The 20,320-nt window shown below is 30.3% G+C and overlaps 1 protein-coding gene across 1 annotated transcript; it reads left to right on the plus strand.

Moving 5' to 3' along the window:
* The first annotated feature begins 1,768 nt into the window (after positions 1-1,768).
* Positions 1,769-6,097, plus strand: LOC137821182 (catalase-4). The gene is made up of 8 exons (XM_068625652.2): positions 1,769-1,860; positions 2,093-2,189; positions 3,270-3,547; positions 3,856-4,632; positions 4,812-4,901; positions 5,388-5,455; positions 5,559-5,652; positions 5,748-6,097. The coding sequence occupies exons 1-8, from the start codon at positions 1,846-1,848 to the stop codon at positions 5,805-5,807; spliced, it is 1,479 nt and encodes a 492-aa protein (XP_068481753.1). The 5' UTR covers positions 1,769-1,845; the 3' UTR covers positions 5,808-6,097.
* Positions 6,098-20,320: the final 14,223 nt, after the last annotated feature.

Below are 20,320 nucleotides of genomic sequence, written 5' to 3' on the forward strand. Positions count from 1 at the left end.
ATTTTTAAAATAAAAAGTAATTAGACGTTATAATTACATAATTATAGACTATTTTATAAATTAAAAAAATTAATTTTTAAATTAGTTTCTATTATTGTTAAATGATTTTTAAATTGATATATAATTAGAAACCAAAACTTTTGTTACCAAATTTAGAATTTAAATAATTTGTAGTTAGAACTTTGATAACTACTTATATACCAATTTAGAAACTATAACAATAATATAAACTAATTTTAAAATTAATTCTTTTTAATCACTAAAATAGTCTCTAATATAATTATTATAGTAATTAATTATTTTTTATTTATAAAAATAGTGACAATAAAATTATTTTTCATAGGCTCTCACAGTTGAAATATCTTAACCTTGGGTATAATTTTTGCTGTTCAGTAATAACTGAATAATTTTGGAGAATAAGAAATTGAAGCATCAAAATTATGTCTACTAATATAAGATTGGTGAAAATTTTAATACCAACATTGTGTTGGGATGAAATTTAGGTATATCGAAATTTTTAGCGAATTTTACATTTCATTTGTCAAAAATAATTTTGATATATATGTATAATTAAGTGAAGAAAATATGACTAAATCAGGATAAATTTGTGAGAAAAATATATTAAACTTTCCAAAAAAAAATGTTAAACTTTCAAAAGATATTCCACTTAAATTTTTTATTATTAATTATTTTTTAAAATAATTATATATATTGATATTGATGTAGAGGAGAGAAAATAAACTATAATAATATACCTTATGAGACACATTCTATAAAAAGATATTAATTAATCTAAAGTAAATAAAAAGTTTAAATTAAGAAAAAGTTATTTCAGATATTGTTTGTAGTAAGTAAATTTTTAAGCCTAAATTAGATTCATAAAATTTTGGTTTGTATAACGAGGTTGGCCTACATCTATATCTTTGTTAGCTTTTTTCTGCACACAAGTTTCTTTTAATTTTACTCTTATTTAATATATCTCATTTTATTAATATATCTCATTTTATTATTACAGTGAATTATTTTGTTATTTCATATAAATTACTTAAAAAATAATTATTTTTTAATTTAATATTAATGTAGAATTTTTATAGGCAAACTAAATCCTCATTCTTTCCTCAATTCTTTATTTAAAGGCAACAATAGGAAGAAAGAGACAACATACTCTCACACGTTCTACATAAAATCTCACGTATAAAATAAAATAACTTTCATTTTCAATCACTCTCTTCACCCCATTTCAAGCAACTATATATTTTGGTAAAACCATTATTCTCTTGTATCTACTATCAAGTCAATCTTAGCTTTAACATGAACATTATTACACTTTCAGATTCCAAAACTATCAATGAAAAAAGAAAAACAACTTAAAAAAGAAAAAAAAATTGTTTAATCAATTTATATTTTTTTTACATATTATTTTTTATTTTTCATTTTCAGTTCATCAAAAATCATTTTTTTTATGTATATTTAATTTCTATCATTATGAAAATTGAGTATAAAAAAATACGAATACAACATAATTTTACCTATATTTTTGCTAATTTATAATAAATGAAATATCTTAAATTTTTGTTGGGATCTTCAATAAATTTTTTAATATTTTTTATTAAAAGTAGTATCTTTAATTTATATATATTGTGTCTCGAGAAATTCAATGAAAATAACGTTATATCTATACAAAAAATGTAAATAAAAATGAAATTTTGGAAAAGAAAAAGAAAAACAAATAGAGTCTTTATAAGGCGGTAAGACTCGCGATTGCCACACGAAATGAAATAGCGTTGCCATTCTCCTAATCTCATTCTCATCCTCTTCTTTCGTCTCTCACTCTCATCCGTTACCATGGATCCCTACAAGGTATTGCTATTCACTGTTCTCTTCTTTTATTGCCTAATGTTTTCCGATTCCACCATTAGTAAACTCTCCAAATCTTCTTCGTTTTCTCCGTTTCTTTTATCTCAACGTGTTCAATTTTTTATTGTTAATTAAAACTTGTGATCTCTTTGAAATTTGAGCTTCGTGGAGCAACTACTGTTGTGTGAATCGATTATTAGACTTTGTTTGCTTACTGGTGTTTTTTGTGATGCAGCACCGGCCATCCAGCGCTTTCAATTCTCCCTTCTGGACTACAAATTCTGGTGCTCCTGTTTATAACAACAACTCCTCTTTAACTGTTGGAGCTAGAGGTATCGATCCTAGCTGAAATTGTTGCATAATCACGCATTTGAGTGATTTCTTGTTTGCTAAAATTGTTAAACTTTCCCTTGTTTTGATGCCAGCGAAGTAGAATCCTCTTAAATAATATAATTTTGTGGGCTTTATTGTGCTTTGTAAGGTCTATTAGTGCAGGACATGTGGACCATGTGACTGACTATGTGTAGACTATAGCTGACTCTGGTTTTTGTAGTTAGTTACTACCCTTGGTAATTACAGTTCACTGAATATTCAGAATGCAACATCTAAGCCATGTTCAGAAAAAACTTTTCAATAAGCATGTATGGGTGGAAAAAGGAAAAATATTGTTTTTAGTTCTTGAATATTCCGTTGAACGCGATCAAGGTCCATGTACGTTTCTATCTGGTCTTCGAACTTTAAAAAAAAATTGAATTTAGATTCTCCTAACTTTAGAAAAATGATGAATTTTAGAACGGAGGAATTAAACTCTATGTAGGACTAAATTCATCAATTTTTGAAAATATTGGGATGTTAATCATGTTTAACAAAAGTAGGCTAAAATCCTTTTTTCCCCGAAAAAAGAGATTTTTTTTTTGGCTTAGATTAGTTTATACATTAACTAATTTGTAAAAGTGCTATCATTTAGTTTCTCCAAGAGTTGATTTTATTTTATGCATAAGTTAATTTGAGTTTTGTGGGAGAAACTTCTTTAGTTTTCCTTCATATTTTTTTCCTTATTAGGATTCATGAAAAAGTTTATCGAAATAGAATCGTACTAGCATGTATTCATTCTTTGCCCTATTTCTATCATAGAGATTGTATATGTCTAAGTGTAGTTTAATCTTTGATTTCACTTATCTATGTTGCAACATGGTAGTTACAGTTACGTGGAAAAATATTATGAGTCTTTTATTTGCGGAGGAATATGGCGGTCAATTCCAGTTTTTTCTTTTCCTATACTTTTGCGAGGGTGCCAATTGGATGGTGGCTTATTATGTGTTTGTCACACTGTTGAATAGCTGGATTGAATTCGGATGAATATTATTTAATCAGAAAAGAGGAAATTTATGTTATTTTATCCATTTTGGCAGGTCCAATTCTCCTGGAGGATTATCATCTTGTGGAAAAGCTTGCAAACTTTGACAGGGAACGGATCCCAGAACGTGTTGTCCATGCCAGGGGAGCTAGTGCAAAGGGTTTCTTTGAGGTCACACATGACGTTTCTCACCTGACATGTGCAGATTTCCTTCGAGCTCCTGGAGTTCAGACACCAGTAATTGTCCGTTTTTCAACTGTCATCCATGAGCGTGGTAGCCCTGAAACTTTGAGGGACCCTCGAGGTTTTGCTGTGAAATTTTACACCAGAGAGGTATTGATTAATGAACGTATTGCATGTTTTAGAACATGTTTATGAAATTTTTTCCAAAACATTTCAGCTGCAGTTGGTGAAAAATAACCTGTTTAAAACTAAGCTCCTTGTATAGCTTAAACTCAACTTTCTTGTACAGAGACAACTAGAAGAATCAAATATTTAGTTTAACCTGTAAAGAAATCTTCACTGTAACTGAGGGTGCTAGTTGAGTATTTGAAAAGCCATAAAGTTTTAGAAAGAAGGAAATATGGCAGTAGTAGTACTTTGGTATTGTACATTATTCCAAATTTTTCCTTGTGAAACAGGGTAACTTCGATCTTGTTGGAAACAACCTTCCCGTCTTCTTTGTACGCGATGGCATGAAGTTTCCAGATATGGTCCATGCTCTTAAACCCAACCCTAAAAACCACATCCAGGAGAATTGGAGGATCCTTGACTTCTTCTCTCACTTTCCGGAAAGCCTTCACATGTTCTCCTTTTTATTTGATGATTTGGGTGTTCCACAAGATTACAGGCATATGGATGGTTTTGGAGTTAACACATATACCTTGATCAGCAAGGCTGGGAAAGCAGTGTATGTGAAATTTCACTGGAAGACCGTGAGTGGTGTGAAGTGTCTATTGGAGGAAGAGGCCATTAAGGTGGGAGGAGCCAACCATAGCCATGCTACTCAAGACCTTCATGATTCCATTGCTGCTGGTAACTATCCTGAGTGGAAACTGTTCATTCAGACAATAGATCCTGCACACGAAGACAAATTTGACTTTGACCCTCTTGATGTAACCAAAACTTGGCCCGAGGACATTATACCCTTGCAGCCTGTTGGTCGCTTGGTCCTGAATAAGAACATAGATAACTTCTTCGCCGAGAATGAGCAACTTGCATTTTGCCCTGCCATAGTGGTTCCTGGTGTATATTACTCAGATGATAAGATGCTTCAAACCAGGATATTCTCTTATGCCGATTCACAGAGGCACAGGCTTGGACCAAACTATCTGCAACTTCCTGCCAATGCTCCCAAGTGTGCTCACCACAACAATCACCATGAAGGTTTCATGAATTTCATCCACAGGGATGAGGAGGTAACTTAAGGTTTTAATTCTTATATTTTCTTATTTGTTTCCTGCATGAGAAGCCGGTTGCCTTGTTAACTACATTATTGCTGTTAATTCACGCACATTCTGATTGGGTGATATTGCTATCAATTCTGTAGTTATTATTACATTTTTTTTTCTTGGGACTAAACCTTGCCAATTTATAGGTCAATTACTTCCCTTCGAGGTATGATTCTGTTCGTCATGCAGAAAGTTTCCCCATACCTCCTGCTATCTGCTCTGGAAGGCGTGAAAAGGTTAGATTTTATCAATTGGGTAATGCAAATGTGGAGCATCTGTTAGCAAAGGAATCCACCTGCCATGGGTTTCGGTTTTGATTGCGTAGTTCCTTTCAGTTTTTGTTTTTCTAAGAAACCAAATTACACATTTTATAATTCTAATAAAAATTTCTGAAAATTCAAACTTCAAAGCATTAGTCAAAACGTGTATTCCTTTGATATGCTTTTCTATTCTAATCTGTTAGACAAAATACTGTTGCTGAGCAAATATATAAAATTGATCCGACGAGAAAGGAAACAAATAAGTGGACCCATAGCATTGTTAAATGTTTCTTCATTGTAGAAGAAACAAATCACACATTGCTTTTGGATAGAAGAGATTAATGCTCTATAAACAAATGACAAGATTTTGAAAAACAATAAATAGCTCTGGTCAAAACTATTGAAATGCTGCCGATATTAGTTAGTGCAAGAATGTATGAACAGCTCTACTCCTTAATGCAGTGTGGAATTGAGAAGGAGAACAACTTCAAGCAGGCTGGAGAGAGATTCCGATCTTGGGCACCTGACAGGTTCCTGTTATAAACTACTGATATGTTCAATAGGAAATATGTGATATGTTCAATAGGAAATATGTTTGGTGATGTCTGATGTCGGGTTTTCTCTTCTGTGCAGGCAAGATAGATTTATCCGCCGATGGGTTGATGCTTTATCTGACCCACGTGTCACCCATGAAATCCGCAGCGTCTGGATATCATACTGGTCTCAGGTGAGATAATGAGATTTAGATTTTAGGCATGTTAATTTATCAGTACTGGGTATGGTTTGCTCACATGATGTTCTTTTCTTGGAATTGTCATGCAGGCTGACCGTTCTCTTGGCCAAAAGATAGCATCTCATCTGAACATGAGGCCAAACATTTAATGTTGTTGCCAACCCCAGAATGATTGCGAGAGTTGCGGTCGTGTAAAGAGTACCATAAGGATGTCATTTTGAAACCTTTGGAAGGACTAATCCTTTTCTTGCATTATTATGTTGTATAACTCATTGGATTCCATGCATGCAACTCGTTGAGCTATCTCGATGCCGTTTGTGTGTTAGTATTTATTTACCTTATCGGCATGTTTCCCTGCTATTGTTGTGGACTATGTGTTCCTCCTTGTTATTCTATTAAGAAAGTATTAAATAAAAACAGTAACGATAATTTGAAATTATTCTAAACTTTTATTACCATATATACATCTAAGCACATATGATTCAATTGTTAGAGATAGTCTGACATGATCGGCTGGAAATTTAGATTAGAAACGCAATGGGTCCAATGAAGCTGCTTCATATTATTGTTTTTCGGGTTTGTTCAAAAATCAAAATGAAAATCGACCAATAACATAATGTCAACATGAATTTGTAGGGTGGCTTGTGTTGATTTGAACTTCCATTCTTCCTATCATTTAACATGTATGGCTTTAGTTTCTACAATCTCTTGGAGAAACTGATCGAAGGAATAATAGTTATAAAAGTTGTAGAATCTAATTGAACAAAATAAGAAATAAGAGAACTGATGTATTTTATTTGATTTAATTCAACCAAAAAATAAAAAAAAATAAAAAGAAAATATATATATATATATATATATATATATATAAATAAATAAAATTATAACTATGAGCAATAACTAACCACTAATACAATACTAACAATCCTGTAAACACTTTCAATACCACTACTAACAATCCTGTAAACACTTTCAATACCACTACTAACAATCCTGTAAACACTTTCAATACTAACAATCCTGTAAACACTTTCAATACCACTACTAACAATCCTGTAAACACTTTCAATACCACTAGATCATTAAGCACTATTGTAAACAATTTAAGACTAATTCAAATTTTAATAAAATATAAATTAACAACCAACATCCTTTCTTAATTCTAATTTGAAACAACCTTCATGCTCAATATATCTCTTAACTTGATAAAAGCATTGATCTTTAATGACTTAGTGAGAATATCAGCAATCTGATCTTCTGATCTGTAGTATTCTAATTTGATCATGTTCTTCCCAACTTGGTCTTGCAGGAAGTGATATCGAATATCAACGTGTTTACTTCTTTGATGAAAAACCGGATTCTTTGCAAGATTAATTGCAGAGACATTGTCCACATAAATCTTGATTGGAACATCTAGATTAAAATCAATTTGAGTCATGATATTGTTGAGCCAAACTGATTGACAAACATTTGTTGTTGCTACATACTCAGCTTCGCAAGTAGATAATACTGTTTCTTTGATGATCACAAGCAAACAGTCTTTTCGATCATAAAACAATGACTACTTGTGTTCTTCCTCTCGTCTGAATCTCCACCCAATCATTGTTTGAGTATCCAACGATCTCAATCTTTTTAAATAAAGGGTAAAATAAACCAAAAGTATTTTAGTACCTTTGATGTAACGTATAACTCTCTTTACAACTTGTAAATGAACTTGTCGAGGTGCTTCATGTATCAACTGACCAATTCTACAACATAACATATGTCGGGTCTAGTACACGTGAGATATCTACAACAATCTGCTTAAAGTATGTTGCATATATAGTTCGCTCGTCACCTTCCTTTGTAAGTTTAATTCTAGTTTCAATTGGAGTCTTAACTGAGTTTGAATCCTCCATCTTAAACTTCTTTAAAAACTCAACAGTAAATTACTTCTGATGAATGAAAATTTCATCGTCTCCTTGGATGTTCAATTCCCAAAAAGTAGGACATAAGATTAAGATCAGTCATTTCAAATTCCTTCATCATGATATGCTTGAAGTTAATCATTTTGAGATTACTTCTTGTAAAAATTACATCATCAACATAAAGACATAAAATTAACAAATCTCCATAATCATTAGTCTTTACATCAAGACCATGATCTTATGCACATTTTTTAAATCCAGTGGCATGAAGAAATGAATCAATCCTTTTGTTCCAAGTTCTTGGTGCCTGTTTAAGATCACATAAAGCCTTAGTTAGTTTGTACACCTTCTCCTCTTTGCCAGATTGTATGAAATTCGACGACTACTTTACATAAACCTCTTCATCAAGTGGGTCGTTTAAAAACGCAAACTTGACGTTAATTTGGTGAATTTTCTATTTCCTTTGTGTAGTTAAAGCAATGATTAATCTCATTGTTTCCATTCAAGCTATAGGAGAAAATATTTCTTCATAATCATAGCCTTCTCTTTGCTCGAATCCCTTTGCCACTAACCTTGCTTTGTATTTATCAATCTTACCATTTGCTTTCGCTTTAATCTTATACACCTTCAAGATTACGAAGTAAATCTTGATGATGAGTTGATGACAATGGAGAATTGGTTCACTTTGCTTTTCTTGTAGATTCAAAACTCGTGAGACTTGCAGATGTCATTCAACACCCCAAAAGACAAAAGGCTGCGATTGAGAAAAACAATACATGGCAACTTACTGATCTTCCAAAAGGACACAAAGCAATTGATGTGAATTGTCTACCCAATTATCAGTCCCTATTCTTGATGGAAAAAATTACAATCATTGGTGCGTGCAGATGAGAGTTTTGTTTGATTATCATGAGTTATGGGATGTCATTGAAAGTGGAGTGTCTGCATTAGCTGCTAATGCAATTGAGGCGCAACGAGTAGCGCTTCGTGACCAAAAGAAGAAGGAAAAGAAGGATTTGTATCTCATCCATCAAGGGATGAATGACAAGACGTTTGAGCAGATAGAAAGAGCAACAACTGCAAATGAGGCTTGAACCGTTTTGTCAACCAATTATAAAGGTGATGACAAGATCAAGAGGGTGCGTCTTCAAACTTTAAGACGCCAATATGAACTGTTGCAGATGGAAACCACAGAGACTGTTGATGTCTATATAAATAGAATTCTTTGCTTGACAAATCAAGATGAAGACCAATGGTGAAACACATTCAGAGCAGGCAAAGGTGGAGAAGATTTTGAGGTTTTTAACTCCCAGATTTGAACATGTTGCCGCAATTGAAGAGGCCAATGACCTTTCAACAATAATAGTAAGGTTATTGTCCGGTTCTCTACGAGCGCATAGTAAGATTGAAAAACCAATTGAACAGGTTACAAGCACAAGCTTCAATTGGTAGTTCCTATCATAAACACGGTAGTTCACGAGGCAGAGGACGGGGACACAGTGGTAGCTATTCCAACAAAGGACGTGGTGGCCAAAACCATGGAGGTGTTAAGCAAAATAGCACTGGTTTCGATCACAATTCGAGTTCAAATAACTCTTGACACGGAGGACGTGGTCGCGGAGGACGTAAGGGCATGCATAATAAATCAAATATGGAATGTTATAACTGCTATAAGCGCGACCATTAAGCAAATGAGTGCATATCAAAAGGTGATAATTATGCTGCCAATTGTGCTCAAGAAGACCGTAATCATGAATAAGATGAAAATGATCATGCAGTACTAATGGTAGCCACAACAAATGAAACTCCAAATAATCAGACTTGGTATTTGGATACAGGTTGCACAAATCATATGTGTGGTCAGAAGGAGCTGTTTGCAGGTTCGTTTTAGTGACTGGAAAAAGGGTGAATTCTTATCACATTGAAGAATGGTGATCACAAGTATATCTATGATGTTTTCTATGTACCTGATATGAAAAGTAATTTGTTGAGTATGGGACAGTTGGCCGAAAAGGGTTACGTGATGCACATAGTTGAAAATCAATTCTCAATTTTTGATAAAGAAGGTAGTTTGATTCTTAAAACCTTTTTATCAAAAAAGTGCATGTTTCCATTAGATTTTAATATGGGTGATTTCAAGTTCTTGAATGCAATAGTGAATAATGAATCGTGGTTATGACATTTATGGTTTGGGCACTTAAATTTTCAGAATTTCGAAAATCTCTCCAAACGAAATTTAGAGAATGACTTACCCCATATTCGCCACCCTGATCAATTGTGTGAGTCTTTCATTTTTGGAAAGAATCACAGGATACCATTTGTTAAAGAGTCTTGGCGTGCGAAATTCCTTTGGAGCTTGTTCATACAGATGTTTATGACCCAATGAACATATCATTAATTAGAGGCAATAAGTAACCTTTATTGATGATTTTTCAAGAAAAATCTGGATTTATCTATTGAAAAGCAAGGATGAGGTATTTCACTGCTTTAAAATATTTAAAGCATTTGTTGAAAGATAGAGTGGCAGACTAATTAAGATGGTGCGTAGTGATGGATGGGGTGAGTACAAGTCTAATGAGTTCAAGAAGCACTGTGAAGAACTTGGGTTGCACCATAACATAACATGTCCATACACACCATAACATAACATGGCGAGGAGCATACTTAAAGCGAAAGGTATGCCAAATAATTTTTGGGTTGAGGCTGTAACATGTGCGATATATTTGATAAACAGATCACCCACTTGGAGTGTTCCTAACACAACTCCGATTAAGGCATGGAGTGGATTCAAACCCAATGTTCAACACTTGAAGGTATTTGGGTCAATTACTTATGCTCATGTCCCCAAGGCAGCAAGATCAAAGTTGGATGATAAGGTAGTGAAGACCATTTTCATTGGATATAAGCATGAAGGATACAAACTGTACAATCCAATGACAAAGAAGCTGATTGTCCGTCGCGATGTTACATTTGCCGAAGATGGGGAATGACAATGGAATGCAACAAGTGAAATGGATTTGAAAAAACGATATATTTACATTTTAATATCAAGAATAAATTTATAAACTTACATTTTCCACTTTAAAAATCATTTTTAAATTCTTTTCTAATATCACATTACTTACAAATTTCGATAAAGTTATTAAAGAAATAAATAATTGTAATAGTTATATTTATGAAATGACCAATATTTTTTCATATACTGTTGTAAAGTTATATTATATTTTAAGAGTATAAATGCAAAACACTCATGTTCTATGTGGATATCTCTCATAATCTTTGTATATCCCCATAGCTGAGTAAGCAAGTGCTACAAACCTTTGAGACTAGAGATAAGAGATAATGTACCCAGGGAATCTTTGCATAGGTGAGAGGAAAGAAAAATTTATATAACTTTCTTCCTTGCATATTTTTCTCCAAAAACATGTTGATCCAAATAAAATTTTCTTACATCTGTGCTGTCACTTCATCGGCGAATCTAAACACATCATTACAAAAGTTATGGCATTGTTAGATTATTAGTATGTTAGTTAGACTCTGGTGCAAGTGTAATATCTTTTTTATTCTCAATCTCATATGTTACAGTTCTATATGTTATTTCCGTTCATTTAAGCTCTATCATGCAATTCAACTTGGTATAAGCACTCCCACGATATCAATGGTCATGAGAACAAATCTTCCGTTGTACTAACTCATATGAGCTCATGTTTCTTATTTTTCTTTTACATTTCCCTCGTTTTCTAAGCAATAACTCCCATCTCTCCAATTTTTTCTTTCAAAACTTGAAATGCAGCGTTTCAATTGAAGTTAAAACATAAATTTAAAGCCCCACTGTGGAAGTCTATTCCAATTTAAATAAAAAATTATTTTAAATAACTCTTATAACCATTTTCTATTAAAGATTCTTTTATATATAGGTTTGACAAAAGTAAGATTTTCTTCACTTATATTTCATTACAAATTAACACGTGCAAATGCTAAACAATCCTTAAAAATATTGTTTATACAAGGAATTCTCTTAAAAATTTCAAACGATCCAAATTATAGTTAATACACTTACATTATATTTTATTATTAAAAACTCATGCAATGCGGTTAAACAGGTGTTATTAAAGATGCTCTAAACAATATAACATCTGATTATTCCAATATTTTCTTAGAAGAAGCTTTTAAATACAAATTTTTTAATAAATAACCAAAATCTCTAATTTTGTATCAGATGAGAGAGATATGAGTGTGTTTTTCCATGCAGTATTTTTCTTGTAATGATGTTATGTACTTGCTTCGAAAAAATAAGTTGTGTAGTTTTTTCTTAAGAATAAAAAATATATAAACTTTCTGGTTGCTTCTTCCAGCACTTCCATATCTTCTTGTGCTATCCCATAAGTTTTTTTATTTCAAAAATATCCTTTTTAATATTATTGATTACATAATCCGGAAGTTTTTTTTTAAATCCAGAATTAGTTTTTGGATTATGTAATCCATAAGCCTTTTGTGATTAGCTTCTGGATTACATAATCTGAAAGTCTTTTCTATACATAAGATTAACTTCTGGATTATGTAATTCGGAAGCCTTTTTTTCAGATGTGTGATTAGCTTCTGGATTACATAATCCATAGACTTATTTCAAATCCAAGGGGTGGCACAAAAAAGGATAAAATGATATTTTCACATTTAGTATGGGGTGACACAAGAAAATATGGAGGTGTAGGAAGAAAGAGTCAAACTTTCGTTGCCTCGTTTGAATTAAAGCTAATGGGCTTATGAACGTTGGTAGGCCTACAAATTTGGGTTAGGCTGCTTCTTCCTGCACCTCCATACCTTCTTGTGCCACCCCCATAAATTTTTCTTATTCCAAAAATACCCTTTTCAATATTCTGGATTACATAATCCGGAAGTCTTTTTCTAGATTCAGAATTAGCTTCTGGATTATGTAATCCGAAAGTCTTTTGTGATTAGCTTCCGGATTACATAATCCAGAAGTCTTTTTTATACATAAGATTAGTTTCCAGATTATGTAATTCGGAAGTCTTTTTTTCATATGTGTTATTAGCTTTCGGATTTTATAATCCAGAAGTCTTTTCTAAATATGAAATTGACTTCCGGATTATGTAATCCAAAATTTATCCGGATTACATAATCCATAGGCTTATTATTTCAGATTCAAGGGGGTGAAAAAAAAGGATAAAATGGTATTTTCATATTTAGTATGGGGGTGACACAAGAAGGTATGGAGGTGTAGGAAGAAAGAGTCTTTGGGTTAACATGGCAGCACTTTCTTTCTTTATGCGCCTCTATAATTTCTATATTCACCTCAAAGAGGATGAAAATAACTAAAATAGCCTTAAATAAAAGTTAAAGGTAAACTCAACTTGTTCATTCACTATTCACACAACCTTTCACCTCCATACCTTCATATCTCTTTGCTTTTTGTTGTTCCTTCTATCTTTGCCAACGATTTCCCATTTTTTGGAAGTGTCAAAAAACAATTTAAGAATATATGTATTTGTAATTTTAAATAATCACTTCAAGATAAAGTATTCTAGATTGTTTAAACCATCCAAGAGTATTTTAGGATAATCTAAAATATAATTGCTTTTTTTTCTACTAACCATATCTTCTTGAAAAATAATTATATTTTAAATTGTATAATTCGTAATTATATATTATATATAATACATCTTATTGAATGATCTTATAGAAGCACATCATTATTATTATTTTGGATTAGAGAATCCAAAAATTAATTATTCTTAATCATGTGCCCTATAAGTGTAGAATTAAAGTTACGAAATATGTATTATGAAATTATTTATTAACAATTCTAAAATTGAGAACCCCTTGGCAGAGCACACAAAAGGCGAAGAGAACATGAGTATATGTACCATTGTGTGGGATTTAATTTTTAACTTTGAGTTAACGATATTTTAATCATTTTTCACATGGATTTGTTATAAATATAAATTATTTTGTTATTAACTAATGAACATAATTAGCATAAATTTTTAAATAATTATCACAAAGTCAACTAATTTATTATATGTAAACCATTTGTGCTTGAAGAATAAAGAATGTAAAAGCAATACAGTATCAACACATACTCTTTAGAAGTATACAATATGGTTTGGATTAAATTCCTTATTTGTTTATATAAAATATTTCGTTTTAAGTTTATACTTTTCGTTTTTTAATCAAATCTAATTAACAACGACATGAGTTTAGCTGGATATGTTTAATTTTACCATATAATTGTAAATAACAATTAAAAAAAAGACACAAATACATCAATAATATTTAAAGTTATTAATAAATAAAAAATTTCTTTTAAATTTTTTATGTAATATATCCTCAGTCTATTTACTTTTATTGCGTTGCTATATATTGGGGAAAACATTTAACTTCACTCAACTTTACCTCTTTTACAAATAGACATTTTTTTTAAAATAAAAGCTGTTAGACATCACTATATAAATAGACATTCTAAACTTTAATTTTTTTCTTAATTAATATTTAAAACTTATCAATAGATTCAAGTTAATTTACTTACGTTAAATGTGTATAATTTATTACTTTTCTCACTTTTTATAAATTAAAATAATAATTTAGAAAAAAAAGAAAAGGTTTATTTAATTTTACAAATAAATTTTAACTGAGTAAAGTTTTTAAATGTGTAGGGGATAATTTTTCCTTAAAAAAATAACTTTAAGAAGAATTAAATCAAAATTAAAATTGTTGGGGTCAATTCTTAAAAATAATACATTTTAAAAAGAAATTGCAGTAAAATTAAAATTTAAGATATTTATTTTAAATCGATAAAGTTTTGAATAATTATTAATATGGAATTGAAATTAAATATGTCTATATGTAAAGGAGAGAAAGTTATTACAATTTTCTTTTTAATTTTATCACTGCTGTTTTTTTTCTCTCATCAGACATACCAAATTCATTACGTTCAAAACTTACTACAGAGTTTGAGAGAGAAAAAAAACGTTATACGCTTAAATAAAATAACATGTATTATATAAAATTGAAACATAAAAATTATATATCTTACTTCATATAACTTTTTTTTATTGAATTTTATTTAATTTAGAAAATATCCCTCTAGTTTTTTTTTATAATTTACAAAAAATGTTTTAAAGATATGCATATCATTCAAATTTTAATATAAAAACACTCGAATAATTATTCAAATTATGAATTTTTTAATTTCTTGACATTAATTAAAAGTACTTACAAACTTCCTATTTATTTTCAGTGGCAAAAAAAGCAAAGAAAGTAGAAAGTGTAGAGAAGGAATTAGGAATATTCGAAGTGTCTATTTTCATTATTTGTTTGCTCCAATCCTAGAGGAACAGCTGTCGCTGTTTAGCAACATGATAGGGAGAACCTTAGGGTCCACTAATGGGCCTGAGTGAACTTTTAGATGGGCCTATTGTGTCTTTGAGCACCTTCTAAAACAAAAAAGGAACATGTCTTAGTCGCATAATGCCACCAACTTGGTTGCATTATCAGGATCATATGGTTCTGTTTTGATAGGCAGGAGCAATGATCTTATCAACGACGTCGTTACAATGGATGTTGGAAAACAACACCACCACCATAAGTGCCCAATTTGGCGTCTCCTGCAACTTGGCTTCTCTTCCCATTCTAGTTATCAACACTTCTCCTTCATCATCATCACAACAACCTCAACAAATTCGACTAATTAAGTAAAAATATTAAAAATTTTAAGGTACAAGGCCAGTTATCACGCCACACTCTTTTTTATTATTTAAAATAGTTGAACGTATATTAAAAAACTTTATAATAATTTACGTCGTTCAACCAATACAGGCAAATTTTCTTTTCTTTATTTCATATGTTTTCTATACAAAACTCGAATGAAGTCAAATCTAAATACGTAAGAAACGATTTTCACATAATTATAACAATTTTTAAGCACCGATGTCATGAACATTCTGTGTAGTATTTTTGCTAAGAATCATCAGACTAAGAAATATTATATAGGTGTCGCTCGTGTGCCTAGGATCGATAACAAGGGTGAGATAAGCATATAAATATATATATTTTGGATAAAATTTTAAAAAATAACTATTTTTTTGGAAAAGAACAAATGAAAGATGAATCAGACTTCTAAAATATAAATCTATTTATTTTATATTTTTTTTATTGGGCAGGAGCTCAGTCCTCGATTTTAGACCAACTACTACTCGGTTTTCGGGTAGGATAGAAGTCAGTTCGGCCATGGACCTGGATTTAAGGTAGTGGTGTTGAGTCTGTTTGAGCCTAATTTTCTAATGATATGATATTCAAGTTATATGTGCTTAAAGATAAAATATAAAGAGATATTTTATAAAGATATAAGATAAAATATAAAAAAAAACATTTTATTTGTTGCACGTAAATGTTTGCTGCATGTAAAATACATGTTGATAGATGTTGCTAACCCTAAAAAGATAGGGAGGTGTATGTATAACAGAATATGACTTGTAGTTTAACACCTAAAGGTCATTGGTGCACGTGACAAGTGGTTTTCTGTTAGAGATATAAGATAATGTGCTTATTTTCAGTTAATATTTACTTGTCTCAAGTGCAATTGTTGTGTGTGTGGTTATAAAAAAGGGTTGAAACGTTAGGTGAAGGTACACTATTTTACACACTACATTGAGAATTATAGTTGCTTTTGTGAGCTCTTACTGACTTGATCGTCGGAGTGTGATCGATCGTTAATGCGCCCTCTATCTTAACAGGAACAACATCCGAACATTAAGAAAATCACGAGTTCCACCACAAGGCAGACGAAGTCTAAGTTCGCTTGCAGAAGTTTACTGACAATCAAATTAACTTGCAAAAACATTTTTAAATAATTTAAAATTAATATTTCCTCTCTCTAAATCATACAAAATCTAAATAATAGGTTCGTAAAATTTGAAAAACTCACAAATCATAAATATTTTTTATTAACCATAAGTAAAAAAGAGAACTCATATTAAATGTTTATTCTTGGTGAATAGTCCCATGATGTTGGCTAGCATGCAGCAATAGCAAAAACAGCAATAACATTGTACACTACATTACATGATACACTGGATGCCGTATACATCCAAACCAAACCCTACAATTAATAATAAGACTAATATTAATATTGTTGGTAGAAATGAAATGAAATAGATAATTATTTGAACGTCATGTTTACAGCACAGAGAAAGGGACATTGGTTTTCATTTTGAGGATTCGGTTGGGTTGCCGTATGAGAACGAATATTGTCATTGTCCGATTTTGTGGTGGATAGTGGATCTCACCCTTCTTCTTCTTCGGATCTCTTTCTCGTCAAACCAATAAAAAAACACTTGGTGCCCATGGATTCTTATTCCCATTTCCCTATTTTAAACCCTAATCTTTAAATTATTTCATTGGGAATCTCCCATTTTCACTCCTAAACGCAAACCCACTCTTCATACCAATTTCTTAATAAATATATTTATATATGCTCAACTTCAAAATGGACCACTCTTATTTCCCTTCCCTTCAATTTTGCTCAAATTATATAAAGATGTAAGAATCCGATTCTTATGATTATTGAGAATATCAAATCTTCACTATGATCTCGTTTCCATACAGGTATGGGGGAGTTATGCCCTGCAACATTTCAAATCCATTACCAATCTCATTTTTTTTTATATTGTGACGCAAAAAACATTTTTAAACAAACTTTTGAATTATATTGAAATTTACTAAGTATTTGTTATTTTAGCATGACTTAAACTGCAATAAACAACCATTAATGTCGGTTTCACTCCGACATGTGTAACTTCTGTCAATAAAACATGACTTATAATAGTAATACGTAATCCTTAAAAATACTACTACTAGTTTCTGATGATTCAGTGGAAAATTCAAGATTCATACCAAAAGTTGAGATCTTTGTACATCTGGTAATAAAATTAGAAGAAATTCTCATCATCACACGTCATAATCTGCAAATCAAACATTTTTCTTTCTTTCAAGTTTCTTACGATTTATAATGCATGAGCGTGACTCGGTCCATGCTCTCTCACGTCATTCATAGTGGGAAATTTTTAGTTATGATTTGTTAACGATGAAATCAAACGAAATAAGATGATTAACTTTCATAATTAGTTTACCAGTGACTTTAGTTATTTATTTATTTTTAGTTAATTAATTAAGTATTTTCTTTTTTAAATTAGGCTTGACTTGCAGTAAAATAGAATGATCCTATACGATTCAAAATAAAAATGTCAAATTAAAAGGTATCAAGTTTTTCGTAATTTATACCAAAAAAACTAATTTTATTGACTCTTTTATTGAAATTAAACAGCTTTAAAGATTGAAACAAAAAATCGTTTGCGCATTTTTTTTTCATTCAAAATTAATTATCAAAACATCAAATTTTAATTAAAGTAAAATTATCAAATTTTCACACCTTTTAAATCTCAATCTCAAATTTTACAAATTTATTCAAAAATAATAATTTCAAATTCTTTAAATTGTATATCATATCACAAATTCATCATAAGTATTAAAATGTTCAGATAAAAAATGAAAATTTATTGATTTTAAGCAGAGTACAGTTGATAGAAGACCAAATTTGCTTTATTTTGAAAATAGAGAAACTTAATTAACTTAAAAATTTTAATCCAAATTGATTGACGCATAATTCAAACTGATGAAAAAAATATAATTAAATCACAATTTTAACAAAGTTAATCATCTAACCAATTTAGACTTACATCGTAGTGATCTTGAATTTTACCTCTATTCTACACTCTGGTAGTTACAGAAACAAGCCTTGTGAATTTTGGTTTAGCTTAAATAAATAATTGTCATTTTAGATTAATTATCTTTTGACAACATCAAGGGAATCTTCATAATTTTCTAAACTTTGTCTTTCTTTCTCTACACTTTATTCAGAGAGTTAAATAATAGCATAAAAAATTAATATATTTTCTTCTTTTCAAGAAAAAGCCATCAAGAACACACAGTTCTAGAAAAGAGAAATTCAATTCCATATTCTTTATAGAGTTTATGACAAATGTTATGTTTCCTAATCCTTGTGCAGAATTTTAAATTGACAGATATTTAGAACGAAGCGATTATTTTTCAAGTTTTTTACTCATTCGATGTACCTGACATAATTTTATATATATATATATATATATATATATATATATATATATTTATGCTAAATACATAAATATTTAAATTTCCCTTATATGTTGTACCTGTGTGGATAACGAGGCCTGAGTAATATTGATCCACTCGATACACAATTCACTGGCGTGTTTGCAGTCTTTGAATCCTTCAAACTTTCTTCTCTCTCGCGCGCGTTCCGTCAGTCGGCGGGATACTTGCGATTGCACTCTGACGCTCAAGTCAGTGCTAGTGACTAGTTGATTCTCTTAGGGTCTCAAAAAACGTACATTTTCCTCCTTCAGAAGTCTTAATTATAAGTTGACTTGGGCCTCTTCCTGCGTGGGTTAGATAGTTGGTTAACTCGTGTGTAGTGGTTACTAAGTTGTGTGTAGTGATTTTTTGATGTCGTGGGAGTATCTTTCATATCATAGCATGTCCTTGACTTATTCAACGCCATTTATAACCGCTTTCTTGCCACGTATTTATTATGTTATATTATTAATTTGTGTCTTCGATCTGGTGTCCAACCAGGACATATGTATATGTAATATGAGTCTAGTATTCTTTTTCGAGTTAAACTCTATGACTTAATCTTTCAGGTAATTAATACAAAAAAAAAAGTTAAAAAATAAATTTTAAAACAGAAACATTGAGTAAAATGATACAATTTTCTTTGTAACATTAAATGCATGACTCTCGCTTGTTTTGTTATAATTAAGTCGTTTAAATAGGTTATTCGGTTCATGTGTTTTAATACATTATTAGTGTCAACTTTCATATTGATTAATGAATTGGTAAATTTCTATGCTAGTGTAAATTATTTTAGATCATCATTTGATTACAAATGACAGTAATTAAGTAATGAGTAAAAGTTAGTAATTTTTTATAATGATGATTTGTGATAAAATAAGGTAATACTTTTTTTTACTATCAATATGTAGACTATTTACATGTTTAACAGACTACTGTTAAGAGAAACAAATTGTAAGAACAGAGGAAAAAATATTTTTAAAAAATAGAAGAATTTAAAATTATGATATAAGAGATGTAAGATAAAAGTATCTGGTTTATCTCTAAAATAGGTTTATTTAATAATTGTTGTTATTTGATATGTGTTTAAATGTTATAATATTTAACATAAAAAAATTTATTTAAAAAAATTATAACTATTATATAAATAGGTATATATTCTATATATTTTAAATTTTTTTGAACTAAAAAAAATGGTGTAGTTATAAAAAGTTCAAAGTGTAAGTTTTCGTGTCCAATTGTTATTAATAATATTCAAAATCCTATATTGATTAAAAGTAAAAACATTTTCTAGAATATAATTAGATGTAAAAATTTATTTTATAAAATCGAATTAAAGTTAAAATTTATATTTTAATATGACATCATAATTTTATTTTAACAGATTTCATATTTGTTGTGTTGTTCTAAAACAAAGTCACAGGTATGTATAAGATGAAGAAATTTTAAAATATTCTTTAACACTGAAATTAGTAAAATAAAATAATACATATGAAATTTAACAACGATGATATTATATAGACTTTAATACAACTCTTATTAACATATAAATAATAAATTTTAAGATT

Source organism: Phaseolus vulgaris, chromosome 9 (genome assembly GCF_051622355.1).
Source record: "Phaseolus vulgaris cultivar YP4 chromosome 9, ASM5162235v1, whole genome shotgun sequence".
Lineage (NCBI taxonomy): Eukaryota > Viridiplantae > Streptophyta > Magnoliopsida > Fabales > Fabaceae > Phaseolus > Phaseolus vulgaris.